The 18873-nt window shown below is 37.2% G+C and overlaps 2 protein-coding genes across 7 annotated transcripts in view; both read right to left on the bottom strand.

Annotated features, from left to right (window-relative positions):
• Positions 1–18873, bottom strand: part of march2 (membrane-associated ring finger (C3HC4) 2) — a 33768-nt gene that overhangs the window by 2576 nt on the left and 12319 nt on the right. For 4 of the 6 annotated variants that reach the window (XM_037769300.1, XM_037769302.1, XM_037769303.1 and 1 more), the window contains one exon: positions 6010–6195. The gene's annotated coding sequence lies outside the window, so the exon portion shown is untranslated. Of the gene's footprint in view, positions 1–6009; positions 6359–18873 lie in introns of those variants that run through there. The other 2 variants (XM_037769299.1, XM_037769304.1) reach the window with 2 other exon arrangements.
• Positions 10548–18757, bottom strand: LOC119488081 (ras-related protein Rab-11B-like). The gene is made up of 5 exons (XM_037769305.1): positions 18611–18757; positions 12966–13161; positions 11486–11679; positions 11241–11321; positions 10548–10822 (listed from the first exon to the last, which is right to left on the bottom strand). Exons 1-5 carry the CDS (start codon positions 18648–18650, stop codon positions 10677–10679), a joined length of 657 nt encoding a protein of 218 aa, XP_037625233.1. The 5' UTR covers positions 18651–18757; the 3' UTR covers positions 10548–10676.

Genomic DNA, 18873 nt, shown 5'->3' with positions numbered 1-18873 from the left:
GTACTTTTACTTAAAAAGATCCAGCGTGTAGCATTTCAGGAGATCTATTAGCAGAAAAGGAACATGTGCTACTGTAGAAACATGATAAAGGACTTGGACTTGAGTTATTCCATTTTACGCTACTTTATGCTTCTACTTCACAACATTTCAGAGCCATATATACTTTTTACTCCACTACATTTATTTCACAGCTTTAGCTATTGGATACTTTGCAGATTCAGAATATCAATACAAAATATAATCAACAAATAAACTATGATGTGTTATTATAGCTCAAACTACCCAGCAGTATAAAGTAGTTCAAATTAACCATGTTTTTAGCAACATTAAAGTGATCCTTACAGTGATGCATCAATACATTTGATTTATTTTTTACTTTTTATAGCATACTATATAATGGCTTTTTATATTTTAATGACATACGATACTATGACGTTTTTATGACATTTTAGTACTACTTTGTATAGCATACTACGATTTTTTATGACATACTATAATATGACTTTTTCATGACATTTTATGACATATGACTTTTTATATCAGTCCATAACGATCAGCACAGCAGCTGATCCATCCCTAATAGCTTTAAATACATTTTTATACCAATACTAATGTAATTCAACTTAATACAATTATGAATGCAGGAGTTTTACATGTGACAGTATTTTTACACTGGTATTCCCACTTTTACTTAAAAAATCTATTACAGGACAATTGTATAAAATTACATACATATTACAGTATAATATAATTTAGAAGCTTGTATACATTTGCATGTATACAAATATAATAGAATAAAGAGATCAAAATTGTGAAATGACACTAAATCATGGGGTCATCACAAGAGTTAGATATCATCCTCCAGACCATGGCCAAAGTTTTCTATGAGAAGTCATCCATTTACATTGCAAAGACTGGCTTCAACCATTAACCACTCTATGAAAATGTAATAAAAGAAAGCAAAACTATTATATAAGGACAAATTAGAACAGGACTTTAGCAGCATGAATACCAGGCAAGCTTTTCAGAAGGTGAAACCACCCATCTGTTCCACCTAAGAAAACAGCACTCCCACACCACTAATCCCATCTCGTGGGGTCATGGTGTTCTTCTGAGTCCCTTTCTATACACACTCTGGACCAATGACTGTCTTTAAACTTTAAATATTCTGATGACAGCCATACTGCCACCTCAACGACAGGGACTCAGCCACATCCTGCCAACAATCTGTGTCACCTCCTCCTCAACGTCACCGAGATGAAGGAGCTCATCTTCTGACATCCGCAAAAAACTCACCACTTCTGCATCTTCCTGAACAATGAACTGAGTTTTGATCACCACACCAGAGACATCCATAAACGCTGCCAACAAAGACTCTACCATCCGTAAACTAAAGGTTCTCTCAGTCAAACCCCACCTCCCGCTCCTTCTGTATCGTAGCATTATTGAACTCATCCTCCTGTACTGCGCCACCTTTCTATTTCACCATGCTCACCCTCATCAATAGAAACAACCTTCTGAAAATCACCAACATATCCTCTAAAATAATTGGCCTCCCCACTCCCAACCTGCCAGCACACCACTTGCAGAGCACTGACAACAGCACACGACCACTGCCCTCCTTCCCTCTGGTCGCAAATACAGACAGCTCCTCTGCAAAAACAATGGCTTTGGGAGGAGTTTTGTGTCCTCAGCCATTGCTGCCTTAAAGCTGAAGTAGGCGAGATTGGAACAAATATGATTGAAAAAGGGTTATTTTTATAAAACGGTCGCTATATCATGACAGTAGTACATGAAACAGGTAACCTGAAAAAAATCATGTGCCTCTGTGTCCTCCGGTGCTCCTAACGGCATCTGCAAGATTTCACATACCGGAGGAAAACAAGCAGTAAGAGCTGATCTGAGGTTCGCTGTCCAGCTGCCGTCTATGAGAGCCGGCTGTCAATCACTCGCGAACTCCGACCAAACGGTCAAACTAGGCAGCGCTGATCAAATATGAATCAATATTATGTTACATTAATGCCTGTTTCTCGCCTCAAATGTTTTCAGAATCATCTTGTAGTTCACGGTTTAGCTGTAAAATGAGAAAGTTTGTGACGCTGCATTACAGCTAAATATAACAATATCCTGTTTAGCTGTTCAAGATTAGTGAAATCAAATATCGTATGAAAGCAATAATAGTCGTATCCAACAGTCATATTATCAACAGTATAACAGTACTGTGAAAATATTAGGATTCTGTCAATACAGTCTGACTCTAGGTAACTTAGTTTTATGTGATGACAGTGCTCATCTGAAAATGTGCTTCTAATTAATTTCCTGCCATGTGAGATTAACTAAAAACATTGTGTCATTTACAAGAAAGCTGTCAGTTTGGAGACGGGCCAATTTGCCCAAAGCAGCTGCTGATCCATTATAAAAGCGAAAGTGATTGTCAGAGGCAGTGAGTATGATGTGCAGCAGACTGATAAACAGCTGTCTCCCCTCAGATAACCCTTCACTAAAGATAAGCGACAGACTGCTGAATTTGCTAGACTGCAGTGCATTCGTCTCGCTGTTTGAAAATGATCCCACAGTAACATACCAAATATAAAACGGATATTTCTGCATGAAATGTTTTCATTTTGACGAGACAAATAGAGTTATGAGTTATTACATGACACGTGTGTACTTTAGGTACTGAAGTAGCTTCTTTTCTTTCATTACACTCAAGTGTGTAAATTTAGCACACAAACATGTTGTTTATGACACAAGACAGTGTTCAGTCTACATTTGATCTGCTTCATACCAGACTAGAAGGCCTGTGGCTGTATACACCATCACTATTAAACCATAACATTACACCCCAACTAACATGATAAATATATAATCCTATGTACTGTACACTGTTGTTGTGTTGTTTCCAAACAGCAGGTTTAACATGGCAGATGGTGCAGAAATTCTTGTGTTAATTTATGGGATTTTGCTTCGTTATTCTACCTCTTTATGAATAATTCATACAAGAATTTACACTCTACAATTATTTTAACATATTATCTAATTAAATCCACAAAAAACAGACCTGCAATACTTGTGAAGGAAATAATATTCTGTCATTGTATACACTGTGCCAGAGAAGAGATGTTTCAACTACATAAAAATTCCCACACCTGATTGATTATTGTAACATTTGTACTTCTGATTATAATTCTAGTCATATGCTTATTTTCTACAACCTTTACAATCAACTACAAGAATCTAGTATCCCCACGGTGAACAGTTCTTGTCTGATCTTGTCTGTTACATCAAATATTAGGGCTGTCCTCGCCCAAAGAAATTCTTAGTCTACTAACACTCATACTATTTCGTCGACGAATCAATTAGTTGATTTAAACGACAGATCTGTGAAACTGAGTTTCTCCAAAAAGAATCAAGTAAACGAAAGCGATTACCAGATATGTGCTCATAAGTTTCTTGGAAATGAGTCATTCAGCACGAAAAAAGCATTGGAAAATGACTAATCTACTAAAGAAATCTTAGTTAACTAAGAGGAAGCAGCCCTATTAAATATCAGCCCATAAAACTGTAGATGTTACATTAGCTGCTTGTTAAAAATCCCAAATATCATATAATCTCGCTCACACTTGGATTATTAAATCTAAAATGAGCAGAACCTTGCAAATGTTTGATGAAGCCTGAAGGCCTGAAATTTAGCTTCATTATACAGGTCCCTGGTCAGATGACCTCTTAACCCGTACAAAGCAATGGCACTGGGAATGTGACAGTGACTGTGTCAGTATCACTGCTTGGTGTTATTATTTATGCTTACTGATACAGCATGGGGGGCACGATTAAGAGGCACAATCCCTGACCCAGATAAACAAAAGGTAAGCCCCAAAACTAAGACAACAACAACATATTATTATTTCTGAGTGGTGTATTGTATGTAAACACCGGAATAAAACAGACTGTATACTGCATTCATCAGTTAATACATTATGCCATGATACATTTACTACTAACAAACTAAAGTCATTTCAATTTTCACTGTTTCATAAGGCGGCTGCCAACGTGGCTGTTATCACTGCATCCAGCTGTTAAAGCTGTGATCCAGACTATTGTCTGGAACAGGATTGTTTCAAGTTCACGTTCTTTATTTATCATATACACAACGATTACAGAGAAGCTGCAGTCGTTGGCAATGAAAATCCTAAGTTTCAGGCTCCCTTTCAACAATGCTAATTAAATATGTATGAAAAACAAAAAGAAAATCACGCGAGAAAAAACAAAATGATAATCTAAACATAAAATAGCGCAAGTTACAACAAGGGATAAAATTGAACAAACAAAATATAAAATAAAGTAAAATAAATGAGACAGTAATTGCAAATGAATGAACTGAATGTAAACAGGAATTTAGTATATGTATATGCAAAATGACAAGTATGAACAGCGGTGGAAGAAGTACTAATACAAGTAGCAATACCACGGTGTATAAAATACTCTGTTACAAGTCCTGCATTCAAAATCTTACTTGAATAAAAGTAAAAAAAGTATTAGCGTCAAAATATACTTAAAAGTACCAAAAGTGAAAGTACTCATTTTGTAGAATGGCCCATTTTAGAATAATATACATTATATTATTGGATTATAATTATTGATGCATTAAGGTGTTCATCACTTTAAAAGGTCCCATATCGTGCTCATTTTCAGGTTCATACATGTATTTTGTGTTTCTACTAGAACATGTTTACATGCTGTAATGTTCAAAAAAAACTTTATTTTGTAATACTGTCGGCCTGACTATGCCTGTATTTACACTCTGTCTTAAACACAAATTTCAACGGAATTGCAAATGAATTACCACAGAATTGCACAATATCTTTGGTGTACTTCCTGTCAGCTGATGTCATTCACATACACTGCAACCAGAAATAAACTGGGACACATTTAGAATGTTTACTTTTAAAACTGGGTAAAGGGTCTAAATATTGTATATTGGTGACATCACAAATGGACAGAAATCCTAACGGCTTGTTTCAAATGCAGAGTTTCTGATTACGGGCTGTGTGTATTTCCCTGTGGATTGAGCGCTTCAATACTTTCACGGTATTTATAAAGCACTTAAACCTGCTTTATAATATAAAAGACATGAAAATCTTACTTGTTTTCAATATGGGACCTTTAATGTTGCAGCTGGTGAAGGTGGAGCTTATTTTAATTACTTTGTATACTGCTGGGATAGTGTAATCTATTATAATAATAATAAACATTTATTTGTTGATTATATTTTGGATTAATAATCAAAATCTGCAAGTAACTAGTAACTCAAGTTCAGAGATATTTAGTGCAGTAAAAAGTACAATATTTCCCTCTGAGATGAAGTTAGAAGTATAAAGCAGCATAATATTGGAAATACTCAAGTAAAGTACAAGTAAGAACTTGGGTTACATCCCAACACTGTGTATAGCTATAAATACATAAATACATACACACAGAGATGTAAAACAGTTAGTATATAAAGTATATAAAAAGGTAAAAAGTCAAGTGTTGAGCTCAAGAGATCATCACTATTATCACTAATATATATTGACGTTCAGAGATATTTATTGCAGTAAAAAGTATAATATTTCCCTCTTTTAGAAGTATAAAGTAACATAATACTCAAGTAAAGTACAAGTACCTTGGGTAGATGTACTTGGTTACATCCCACAACTCAGATAGAGTATACATATATACACACAAAGATGTTAATAGTTGTAAAACATTAAGTAAATGTATATAAAAGGTAATGTCAAGAGATTATTATCACTAATATATTGACGTGGCAGCAAACATTAGCTGTGTTTAACATTAACTATGTGACATTGACATATTTAAGACATTAGAAGATATTAACTAAGTTGTTTGCATTGTTATTTCTTTACATTAATATGAAGCTGATCAGTCAGTTACAGCTGTGTGGTGATGCTAGCTGCTAGCTAACCTAGCTTGGTGTAAAAGAAATGAGACTTTAAAAGGTTAACTCACCCGGTGTCTTCTCCTTTAAAGTGTGTTATCAGAGCAGGTATCACCGCCCCAGTGACCTCGGGTTTCCTTTTCGTTTCATGTTGAGCTGTTTGTGTGAATTAAAGGGCCCCTCGCTGGCTAACGGTCTGCTAGCAGCGCTGTGCTAACTGAGCTAGCAGCTGATACTGATGATAACACACAGCAGGACTTCCGCTTCCGCTTCAACCACAGCTGCTTTAAATAAACACCACAGGCTCATCAGCAGCTATCTGACTGACTGACTACCCCTCTCTCTCTCTTCTGCTGCTGCTGCTGCTGCTGCTGCTGCTGGGAGACAACAACAAGGAGGAGGAAGAGGAGGAGGAAGAGGAGGAGGAAGAGGAGGAGTAGGAGGAGGAGTAGGAGGAAGAGGAGGGCAAATGAGTGCAAAACACTAACCAGACAGAGTTCAGATGTGTTTGTGAATAACAACAGCTTGTTGCCTGAGGGATGGAGGGAGGGAGGTCATATATATGGCAAAAACAGTAGGTACAAACAAGACATATATATATATATATACATATATATATATATACATACATATATAAATGTACAAATATATGTAATATATAAACATATACATGTACATATATAAACACATATATGTAATATATATACATATATACTGTATATATATGATATCCTAATCTGTAGTACTAATTATTTTGTAATGTACCATGAGACAGATTTTTGCAAAATACCAATTATATATGTATACATAAATGTGTGTGTAAACCTGTATATAAGTATGTGTATATATATATATATACACATGTATACAATATTATCTATACACATATATACAATATAGATACATACATATATATGTAATATATATACAGTACATACATATATATGATATACTAATCTGTAGTACTAATTATTTTGTAATGTACCATGAGACAGATTTTTGCAAAATAAAAATTGTATATGTACTGTATATAAATCTGTGTATACCTGTATATAAGTAAAGGTATATATACATATACATACATATATATATACACTGTACATACAAATATACACATGTATACAATATATATATACACACATATATACAATATTCATACATATATATATATATACATATATATGATATACGTATCTGTAGTACTAACAATTAACAAATCATAGGCACCAAGAAACACAAATAAGAAAAAAAGATCTCTACCTGTATTCCTTTTTCAATTTGTGTTTCCTGTTTTTATTCTTTTTTAAATGTAAACCAATTTGAGCTCAATGTCTTGTACAAAAGGTGCTATACAAATAAAGTTTATTATTATAATTATTAAAAGGAAACATAATAAAAACCAACCAACAGCCAGCTTCACTGAGGCACACACTGGAACTGCAATGGTCGAAGAGGGGTTGCCATACTTTTGAAAAATGTAACTGTAGATCCAAGCAGTGTGTATTTAATCTTTTCTAATTTACTAAAATGAATAAAATCTCTGATGCAAGCCTCATGGGATGAAAGAGAGGATGACTTCCTAGGAAGTAATATCAGTCATCTAGCCAACAGGGTCAAGAAGGCCACAAGGTCTGCTTTCATTTTTGGCAGCAGGACCACCGTATCAGGTGTTACCCCCCCAAAGAGTGTTGTTGATGCAACCGGATAAAAAGGAAACCTGAAGAACCCGTGATAACATTTAAAAAATACAGGAGCTTGTCGACACCTGTCACAAACAGGGTTAATATTAGTATCAATTTTAGAAAGTTTTGTATGCATTTAAAATGGAAAACAAATACTGCAAATGTCACCAGAACTCTTTCAAAGACAGACTACGTTTAACAGCACAAATAGTGAATATCAATTCTTAAGTATGGAGACCTACTTATTTTACCGTTTTCAGAAATGCCGACCATGTTGGATTGAACAAGCAACATACATTTTGTTTTTGACAATTCTTTACATAATAAAAATATATATTTTTTTAAATATTAAGTATTGCTAAATTGCATTCACATTGACAAGATTTGTTTGAATATGGATGAAGAATTCTAAAACCAAGAATCCAATATTTTTTGGGAGCACAAGGGCATTGATTAGATGCTGTAAAACTACGATTTCCCCCTGTGCATGAGCACCTAGCCATCATATGGATAGTCTGTCAAACAGACTTTAATGCAGCTAGGACCTGTATGCTCTTTGTACAAACATTTCCTCCGACAGGACGACCACCCATCACTATACACCTTAAGTTGCTAAACAACAGTGTGGTGGACACAGCATTAAGTTATGAGTACACTGAGTGATGTAATGTATCCAAAAATAAGTCCATCTCCTACAGTATATGGTCACGTGGATTCAGTTTATTTAACCTGCAGTATTTTCTGTGTAATGCGAAAGCTGCAAAACAAGTTTATGTTTGCTGCCTTTTACATGTTTTTGAAGAAATAAAGAAAATATCACAAGACGTTAATGCATCAAATCAATCACACATGAAAAAGCATTTCAGCCCACCAGATAAACAATTTGCATTTCTGGTTTTCAGTTCCACTTTCCCAACCAGCTGGAGTGATGATCAAGTGTTACATGAATACATTTTTGATTAGTTCATTTTCTCAGGTTACACACATCTTTATCCATTTCCCTTTCACAGAGATCAAATGACAGCAAAGGGTGATGGAGTACATGAGAAGGAAAAGCTGTTTTAAGATAATAAAAAAACAACAACACCACCACATTTAGTGCTTTTTTTCCTTTACAGCCAACAGGGAAATGTTACTCAATAAAGAGTGTATTTTAAAAATATACCGTGATTTGTTCCACTGAAATGATTTGACATAAGTGCAAAAGAGATTTTTCATTTCCAAACAAAAAGAGATTTTGACCTCAGTCACCTCGGGAGTGGAGCACAAGGCTTGATCCAGGCTGATACTATTATTACACAAATCACAATTTATAACATCACTTTTGCTATGTAGCATTACATGTCTTTAGCAAATAGCGCGGATTCCAAATACAGCAATGAAATGCAACCTTAGCAGCCTTGAACACGCTTAAATGAGAAAACCCCAAAACTGATAACGATTGCATCCTTTGGTATCTCTGTGCACTGAGATTAACACACTCACTCACACACAAATAAAAACACTTCATTTGTTTCACACCTGCCCGTATTAAATCAGACAGTCACAGCCAGTCTGGTCCCTGGCTCATGCTAATTTCATGCCGCAGCGGGCTCAAAGAGGAACATTAAAGAGGCAAATAGAAACTCCAGACAGAGCAGAGGACACATCAATACTCCAGTGGTACCTTCTTCTCATCTCCCCTTCTACACCCGTATAGTATGATGGGCAGAACCAGGTCAACCAGGCATGAAATTGGGATTCTAGTGTAGCAGATCATGAAAAAGTTTGTATCATTGGCCCTGTTCAGACGTGGTGTTAATATGCCTCGTCAGTGATCCAATCACAAGTGGACAGCTCTAAGTACAGGTGTGATTGCACTCAAGATGCATTGAGATCCGATCGCTCAGACCACATTCAGAGGTGGTTTGGGCCACATTTGGCCTCATTCTCTTAGCAGTGTGTACGCAAATATGTCCCGGGCCACACTGAAGGACCGCCTACTCAACTGATGTCCCGCTTGCGGCGTGAGCTTGTCTGCCTCGCGCCATGGAAACGGCTTCTGTGCACTTGGTGTAGGATATTACTACTGACTTTCTGTGCTCTTCTGTATCCTGTTGGTACAACTGTATTTTATTAATTTTATCTATAGGCTACATAATATAAAGACCATCAGACTAGGCAACACAAAGTGCATTGTTATCATACTGTCGGAGATGCTTCAGTGTTTTTGTTCCGGTGCTCTGCACGCAGCTGACACCCGCCTGCCTGCTCACTCGCTCTCATTTCCGGCTCTCCGACGCCCTGTACCCCGCTGTGGCATAGGCACCAGTGTCGGTGACACGGAGGTCCCCGGGGACCGTTACAATAACCTTTTATTTTTATGTTAATAAAATGTGCCCAAATTCCCGAATATGTAGGATATTACTACTGACATTCATGTAATATTACGTCACAACGTCTGCTGTATATTCTGCAGTGTTTACTACGTGTTTATTTGCATATAGAGCAGGGGAAGTGAGATCCGATCACAAGTGGTCACTGGAGACGCATAGAGACGCATTCTAATGCCAGGTGTCAACTGACTGTACTTAGAGCTGTCCACTTGTGATCGGATCACTCAGGACGCATGTTAATGCCAGGTTTGAACAGGGCCATTGCAAGCTGAGAAAAGGAGGCAAGTAGAAGCCACTTGAAGCACTGATACACAGGTCTACTGATCCCTCACCATTCCTTCAACAGGAGCGGGTCAATAGGACCATAAAGGCTAGTTTTAATTAAAATGAAATTGTAGTTTACTACAGCTTCAAGATCAACCTGAGCTTTACTCTCTCTTCTCCAGGCTATAACGAGGCCGTACGACAGGTTTTTTTTTTTAAATCAGGGGAAGACAAATAAACAAAGAAAAAAAACAGAAACCAGCAAAAAAGGAATGTCAAATACCAGAATCTTGATGTCACAGACTTTTTGAACCCATGACGGCGTCATGATGACAGTAGCATGACAACTGAAGTAAACCAGAGGTGAAGAGAGGAAAAGACAGACAGAGAGTCAAACAGGAAAAGAAGACGTGAGCGTCACAGGGCTTGGCAACAAGGGAGTTTGTTGCCCCTCTGCCCGTCCGTGGTAGGGGGGAGGCTTATGTCCACTACATTGTTGCCTGGAGACTCATCATGTGCAGATCTGTCCGATATTTGCTTCTGAGACACAATACGGTAGATTTCTGAAAAAGAAAACAGTGACTGTAAAATTTAATATTTGTGATCTATTTATTTAACTTTTCTTGTACACAACATAACATTGGGCAGTGAGATATGACAAGGATTGAAGTAGTTAGAGAAAAAAAAACATCATAACAATATATGCATTCTAACAAAATATAGTCTACACAGTCAAAAGTCCAAATAAAAAATAATATAACAAATAAAATTAAGTACTTTCAAAAAACAAAACATTATTAAGAAAACAAGAACAAAATAAATAACAATAATAATACTTAAAAGACAGTAAGTTGCTTGTTATATTTAACAGTTTATTAATAATAATAATAATAATAATAATAATAATAATAATAAATTTTATATATAGACCGCTTTTTATAGTACTCAAAGAAAATAATCACATATTATCACTTTTCTTACCTGTGAGGATGTTCTTAAAGGCCTCTTCTACATTAGTGGAGTCCAAGGCGGAGGTTTCAATAAATGAAATAGCGTTCTTTTCTGAGCAGAAAAAGAGGAACCAAAGTATGTTTTGAACATTAAAGCAATTTAAAAACAACGGACAGTTTGGATAACAACCTGTATATTCTTCAAATAAGTGGTAATTTGATGACTCTATTTTAAATGCAAAGCTGTTTCCCTTATGGCAACACTTAATAATTTACCTGCAAAGGCTCGAGCCTCATCAGTGGGCACCGCCCTGAGGTGGCGGAGGTCGCTCTTGTTTCCAACCTGCATGATGACGATGTTGTTGTCAGCGTGGTCCCTCAGCTCCTTCAGCCAGCGTTCAATGTTCTTGTATGTCAGGTGCTTGGCGATGTCGTAAACCAGGAGAGCTCCAACTGCACCCCGATAATACCTGGTGACAGCGGAGCAAAGAAGAGAAATTGATGAATCAAGAATTGCCGCGAGCATGAAAACACTCATAATGGAAATAATTTCATGCAGAAACAATTAAGATGACATTTTTTTTAAGTAAATAAACTTAATCAGCATGTTTACTGCTATAGTAATTGTGCAAACCAGTAGTCGTATAGCCTCATATATAATATATACAGTATAGTACAGAAATTGTAAAATGACAAAAGTGCTTTGTGATCGGTATTTATAGATGATTCAATACATGTTAAAGGGATAGTTTGGGTGTTTTGAAGTGGGGTTGTATGAGTGGTCAGCACGCCCCAAGTACCAGCACAGGAGCAAAGCAATGTACTGCTGTGGATGGGGGCAGCAGCAAAATATATTTGAGACACTTAAAAGAAAGGCCCACCAAAAAAAAATCATTATCAGTTTAAGTGTACACTATACTTAGAACATTTAACTGAAGCCGTTATCTATGACCTCTCGCCAAAGCCACCAGACTCCATTGAAAAAACTGTAATTTTACCTCACAGGACACGGGAGTTTCTAGTCTACCGCTGCCTCGATTGGTTAGTTTGTTTGCGTTTGTGTCACTTCAGTGAATCCTAACTAACCAAAGTCACACAATAACACAAATAAACCAACCAATCAAGGCAGCGGTAGACCAGCAACTTCCGTGTTCTGCGAGCAACAATTACTGTTTTTGTCAATAGTCTGGTGGCTTTCAAGAGAGTATAGATAATAGCTTCAGTTCCCCTTATGAAACATAGCCTGTATAGCTGTCTGACGGCAATGTAAATCGGTGAAAATATTCTAAATATAGCGTACACTGATATTGTTTTCTTTAGGTGGGCCTTTCTTTTAGGTGTCTAAAATATGTTTTGCTGCTGCCTTCGTCCACAGCTGTACATTGCTTTGCTTCCGTGCCGTAACTCTTGTCTGTTTCTCTAAACTGGGGGCAGGCGGACTACCATCTACTGTAGGTAATACACTGACTGTGGATAAGTACCTCATACAAGCCCACTTCAAAACACCAGAACTATCCCTTTAACTATGTGACAGATACACCATACTGTATGTATAGATTACATAAAGAAATTAGGAAAAAGCCTTTGCATTGAAAATTTAAGGCAGGATTGAAAAGAGGATACTGACTCTGTGAGCATGAGATCCTTAGGCATGAAATTCAACATCCTAATGGACTCAAATACCCTTTTTTTAACCAAACTATCACAAATCTAGTAAATACCGCTGACAAATTTATAATAATAAAAACAAACTGACGCTGAGGTAATTGCTCTGTAGCGTTCCTGTCCTGCTGTGTCCCAAATTTGGGCCTTTATCGTCTTGCCGTCCACCTGGATGCTGCGGGTGGCGAACTCCACCCCAATGGTGCTCTTGCTCTCCAGGTTGAACTCATTTCTTGTGAAACGGGACAGCAGGTTACTCTTCCCCACTCCAGAGTCTCCGATTAGTACGACTAGAACCAAAATACACACAGAACAAAACATTAAAACAGCAGCCCTGCAGTGTTAGTCTAGACAAACTGTAAGTAGTGCTTTTCACCTTCAATCAATATTTTATTACAGCACTGATAGATAGCAATCATGCTGGGGCTTAGCATGTCTTCTTCCTACCCATGTTACATTGCACAGTCCGTGAGTGCAACACTTTTAAGCTTCGGTCCACCATGTGAAGAATTTCAGTCATTAAAGCTAACATTTAACGATTACAACCCCCCGTAATATATAGTTTATTCTATTTTATATACATACTCAATCCAGCACCTTGCTGTACTACGACAGCGTATTAGGGCCATTGTAGGTAAGAATAGTAATTACGGAGCTGAGGGAGGGGGTAATATTCCGAGAAAAACTCTGAATTTCCAAGATTAAAGTAATAAATTTACAAAAAAAACACGGATATTCTCTGAGATTAAAGTGGCAAATTTACGAGAAAAAAACGGGGAAAAAAGTGGAGTAGGCTAATGAAAAATAGGTATTTTTATTTAGGATCCACATCGCTTCACTTTGCAAGGTTGGATCAACCTCATCACACTTATGCCACCGTTAAACACTGCAGTAACCTGAGCCACACAGTGCAAAATATATTATTATTATTATATATGCATTTTATATTGTAGCAGACTCTCCATTCATCTATTCTTATACGCCATTGTACCACACAGTACACAATTCAGCTCCTAGTTTGACTTTTATTCTGGTTGACTGTTGACTAGGGCTGTCCTTGATCAAAGAAATTCTTAGTCGATCAACACTCATACGATTTTGCCGACTAATTGATTAGTTGATTTAATCGTCAAATCTATAAAACTTAGTTTCTCCACAAAGAATCACACAAAAGCACCACTTTAAATCTCGTGTTCACCAGAGATGTGCTCAAAAGTTTCTTGGAAATAAGTCATTCAGCATGAAAAAACATTAAAAAAATGACTTCTAAAGAAATCACAGTCAAGCAAAACCACTGTTTGGTTGACTATTCGGCTAAGAGAGGTCAGCCCTAACTGCTGACTTCTTTATGGCTTTCATTGGGCGTTGTGTCATACTCACGTCGTTGGGTGCCCTTGTGTCTTTTTTTTGTGATTTATGGGACTTCAATTTCCCATAGAGATTAATAAAGTAACTATAGACTAATCCCCGCTCGGCACAACACAAAGCGTCTGGGTCAGTCTTTCTTGCTGGTAGCCATCAGCCTCCACAACCAAGGCTGACTCCCACATGAAAACTGCACTATCTGGACTACCTTAAACTTAAAACACGCACTATCTAGACTATCTGCATCTATCTGCACTATCTGCAACCACCTCTCCTAACCACTGGTGCACTTTAAACTTACTTTACACTACATCCCATATACCATTTTTTAGACTGCACATATTACATCTATTTATTGTACACTACATTTTGTATTGACGAACGGTACACGCTATGTCCATTCACTATGTCCATTCACTATGTTCATTCACTATGTCCACTCACTATGTCCACTCACTATGTCCACTCACTATGTCTATTCTGTATTTCTATTTATAGTTTTATAATCTTTTTGTACACCTGTACCTCTTTATCTGCGCTTTGCTGCTTTGACACCTGAATTAATAATAAAAGGTACATCTTATCTTATCTTATATATCATCTCCTAAACACAAATATGTAGCTCTATTTTTTTTTTTACTATGTTCATTCTTCAATTAGCTGTGTTAATCTTTAATATACCCATTGGTAACTGCAGAGGTCAAGTACTCCCAGGAGTACATGTACCCTTGGTTGGGAATCACTGAAGTACAGGACATTAATAATGTGATCAGGAGAAATAAGACAGAGAGATATGTCCAGCAGCATGTTCGTTATGTGACTATGTCAGCAAGTTAGCTTAGTCATAGCTTTAACTGTTGGATGACTCGAAAAAAAGTGAACCAGTTTTGAAAAACATAAAAAAATGACTTCTAAAGAAATCACAGTCAAGCAAAACCATTGTTTGGTTGACTATTCGGCTAAGAGAGGTCAGCCCTAACTGCTGACTTCTTTATGGCTTTCATTGGGCGTTGTGTCATACTCACGTCGTTGGGTGCCCTTGTGTCTTTATTTTGTGATTTATGGGACTTCAATTTCCCATAGAGATTAATAAAGTAACTATAGACTAATCCCCCCTCGGCACAACACAAAGCGTCTGGGTCAGTCTTTCTTGCTGGTAGCCATCAGCCTCCACAACCAAGGCTGACTCCCACATGAAAACTGCACTATCTGGACTACCTTAAACTTAAAACACGCACTATCTAGACTATCTGCATCTATCTGCACTATCTGCAACCACCTCTCCTAACCACTGGTGCACTTTAAACTTACTTTACACTACATCCCATATACCATTTTTTAGACTGCACATATTACATCTATTTATTGTACACTACATTTTGTATTGACGAACGGTACACGCTATGTCCATTCACTATGTCCATTCACTATGTTCATTCACTATGTCCACTCACTATGTCCACTCACTATGTCCACTCACTATGTCTATTCTGTATTTCTATTTATAGTTTTATAATCTTTTTGTACACCTGTACCTCTTTATCTGCGCTTTGCTGCTTTGACACCTGAATTAATAATAAAAGGTACATCTTATCTTATCTTATATATCATCTCCTAAACACAAATATGTAGCTCTATTTTTTTTTTTACTATGTTCATTCTTCAATTAGCTGTGTTAATCTTTAATATACCCATTGGTAACTGCAGAGGTCAAGTACTCCCAGGAGTACATGTACCCTTGGTTGGGAATCACTGAAGTACAGGACATTAATAATGTGATCAGGAGAAATAAGACAGAGAGATATGTCCAGCAGCATGTTCGTTATGTGACTATGTCAGCAAGTTAGCTTAGTCATAGCTTTAACTGTTGGATGACTCGAAAAAAAGTGAACCAGTTTTGAAAAACATAAAAAAATGACTTCTAAAGAAATCACAGTCAAGCAAAACCACTGTTTGGTTGACTATTCGGCTAAGAGAGGTCAGCCCTAACTGCTGACTTCTTTATGGCTTTCATTGGGCGTTGTGTCATACTCACGTCGTTGGGTGCCCTTGTGTCTTTATTTTGTGATTTATGGGACTTCAATTTCCCATAGAGATTAATAAAGTAACTATAGACTAATCCCCCCTCGGCACAACACAAAGCGTCTGGGTCAGTCTTTCTTGCTGGTAGCCATCAGGCTCCACAACCAAGGCTGACTCCCACATGAAAACTGCACTATCTGGACTACCTTAAACTTAAAACATGCACTATCTGGACTATCTGCATTATCTGCACCCACTTCTCCTAACCACTGGTGCACTTTAAACTTACTTTACACTACATCCCATATACCATTTTATAGACTGCACATATTACATCTATTTATTGTACACTACATTTTTTATTGACGGACGGTACACGCTATGTCCATTCACCATGTCCATTCACTATGTTCATTCACTATGTCTATTCACTATGTCCATTCACTATGTCCATTCACTATGTCTATTCTGTATTTCTATTTATAGTTTTATAATCTTTTTGTACACCTGTACCTCTTTATCTGCGCTTTGCTGCTTTGACACCTGAATTAATAATAAAAGGTACATCTTATCTTATCTTATATATCATCTCCTAAACACAAATATGTAGCTCTATTTTATTTTTTACCATGTTCATTCTTCAATTAGCTGTGTTAATCTTTAATATACCCCATGGTAACTGCAGAGGTCAAGTACTCCCAGGAGTACATGCACCCTTGGTTGGGAATCACTGAAGTACAGGACATTAATAATGTGATCAGGAGAAATAAGACAGAGAAATATGTCAAGCAGCATGTTCGTTATGTGACTATGTCAGCAAGTTAGCTTAGTCATAGCTTTAACTGTTGGATGACTCGAAAAAAAGTGAACCAGTTTTGAAAAACATAAAAAAAATGACTTCTAAAGAAATCACAGTCAAGCAAAACCACTGTTTGGTTGACTATTCGGCTAAGAGAGGTCAGCCCTAACTGCTGACTTCTTTATGGCTTTCATTGGGCGTTGTGTCATACTCACCTTGTTGGGTGCCCTTGTGTCTTTATTTTGTGATTTATGGGACTTCAATTTCCCATAGAGATTAATAAAGTAACTATAGACTAATCCCCCCTCGGCACAACACAAAGCGTCTGGGTCAGTCTTTCTTGCTGGTAGCCATCAGGCTCCACAACCAAGGCTGACTCCCACATGAAAACTGCACTATCTGGACTACCTTAAACTTAAAACACGCACTATCTGGACTATCTGCATCTATCTGCACTATCTGCAACCACTGGTGCACTTTAAACTTACTTTACACTACATCCCATATACCATTTTATAGACTGCACATATTACATCTATTTATTGTACACTACATTTTGTATTGACGGACGGTGTACGCTATGTCCATTCACTATGTCCACTCACTATGTCCATTCACTATGTCCATTCACTATGTCCACTCACTATGTCCACTCACTATGTCCACTCACTATGTCCACTCACTATGTTCATTCACTATGTCCACTCACTATGTCCACTCACTATGTCCATTCTGTATTTCTATTTATAGTTTTATAATCTTTTTGTACACCTGTACCTCTTTATCTGCGCTTTGCTGCTTTGACACCTGAATTAATAATAAAAGGTACATCTTATCTTATCTTATATATCATCTCCTAAACACAAATATGTAGCTCTATTTTTTTTTTTACTATGTTCATTCTTCAATTAGCTGTGTTAATCTTTAATATACCCCATGGTAACTGCAGAGGTCAAGTACTCCCAGGAGTACATGTACCCTTGGTTGGGAATCACTGAAGTACAGGACATTAATAATGTGATCAGGAGAAATAAGACAGAGAGATATGTCCAGCAGCATGTTCGTTATGTGACTATGTCAGCAAGTTAGCTTAGTCATAGCTTTAACTGTTGGATGACTCATATAAAGTGAACCAGCTAACCATCATAAAGTGAAATAACGCTTCCGTCTTGTGAGGTCAGAGGAAGGCTGTTAAACAGTGTTCAGCTGTAGATAAACTTCAGGGTCGCGTGTCTGAAGTGTTTATAACGAGGCCGAGTGACGGTAGCTACCATGCTAGCTAACAAGCTAGCTAGCTACTTATTAGCCTGCTAGCATTAACTGCCAACTGAATGTCTACAGCTCCTACAGACGAGGTGTTTCAGCATTAACCTCTGCTAGGTGAACTTATAATAGTAGTTACAGGTTGTGAACACGTTAATAAATGCTACTAGTAGAGCTAACATGCTAACAAGATTTAGCATGTTAGCATTAGCTCAGTTGACTTCCTCATCGAACTTCTACAAAGAAGGACTAACATGACGTCATTTATCCACCTTTAAAGAAGAAATTACCTTTGAACAAGTAGTCGTATTCATCATCTCGGGTTCCCATGGTTTTAGCAGACTAGTTTTTTACTTTTTAAGTAGTTTTTTAACCCAAAAACAACAAAACAACAACAACCACCTTTCCTCCACCGGCAGCTAGTAGCTAGGTACCGCCCTCACAGGAAGAGCACAATCACGTGAATAGAGGAAGCTCGTTTTTGACCAATGGGAGACGAGATCCCTTTGACTGACACATGCGTTAACCAATCACCTGCTTTCTTTGACAAGGC

Source organism: Sebastes umbrosus, chromosome 5, assembly GCF_015220745.1.
Source record: "Sebastes umbrosus isolate fSebUmb1 chromosome 5, fSebUmb1.pri, whole genome shotgun sequence".
Taxonomy (NCBI): Eukaryota; Metazoa; Chordata; class Actinopteri; order Perciformes; family Sebastidae; genus Sebastes; species Sebastes umbrosus.
Note: the sequence above shows the minus strand (reverse complement) of the source record. Positions and strands in the feature narration are given on the sequence as shown.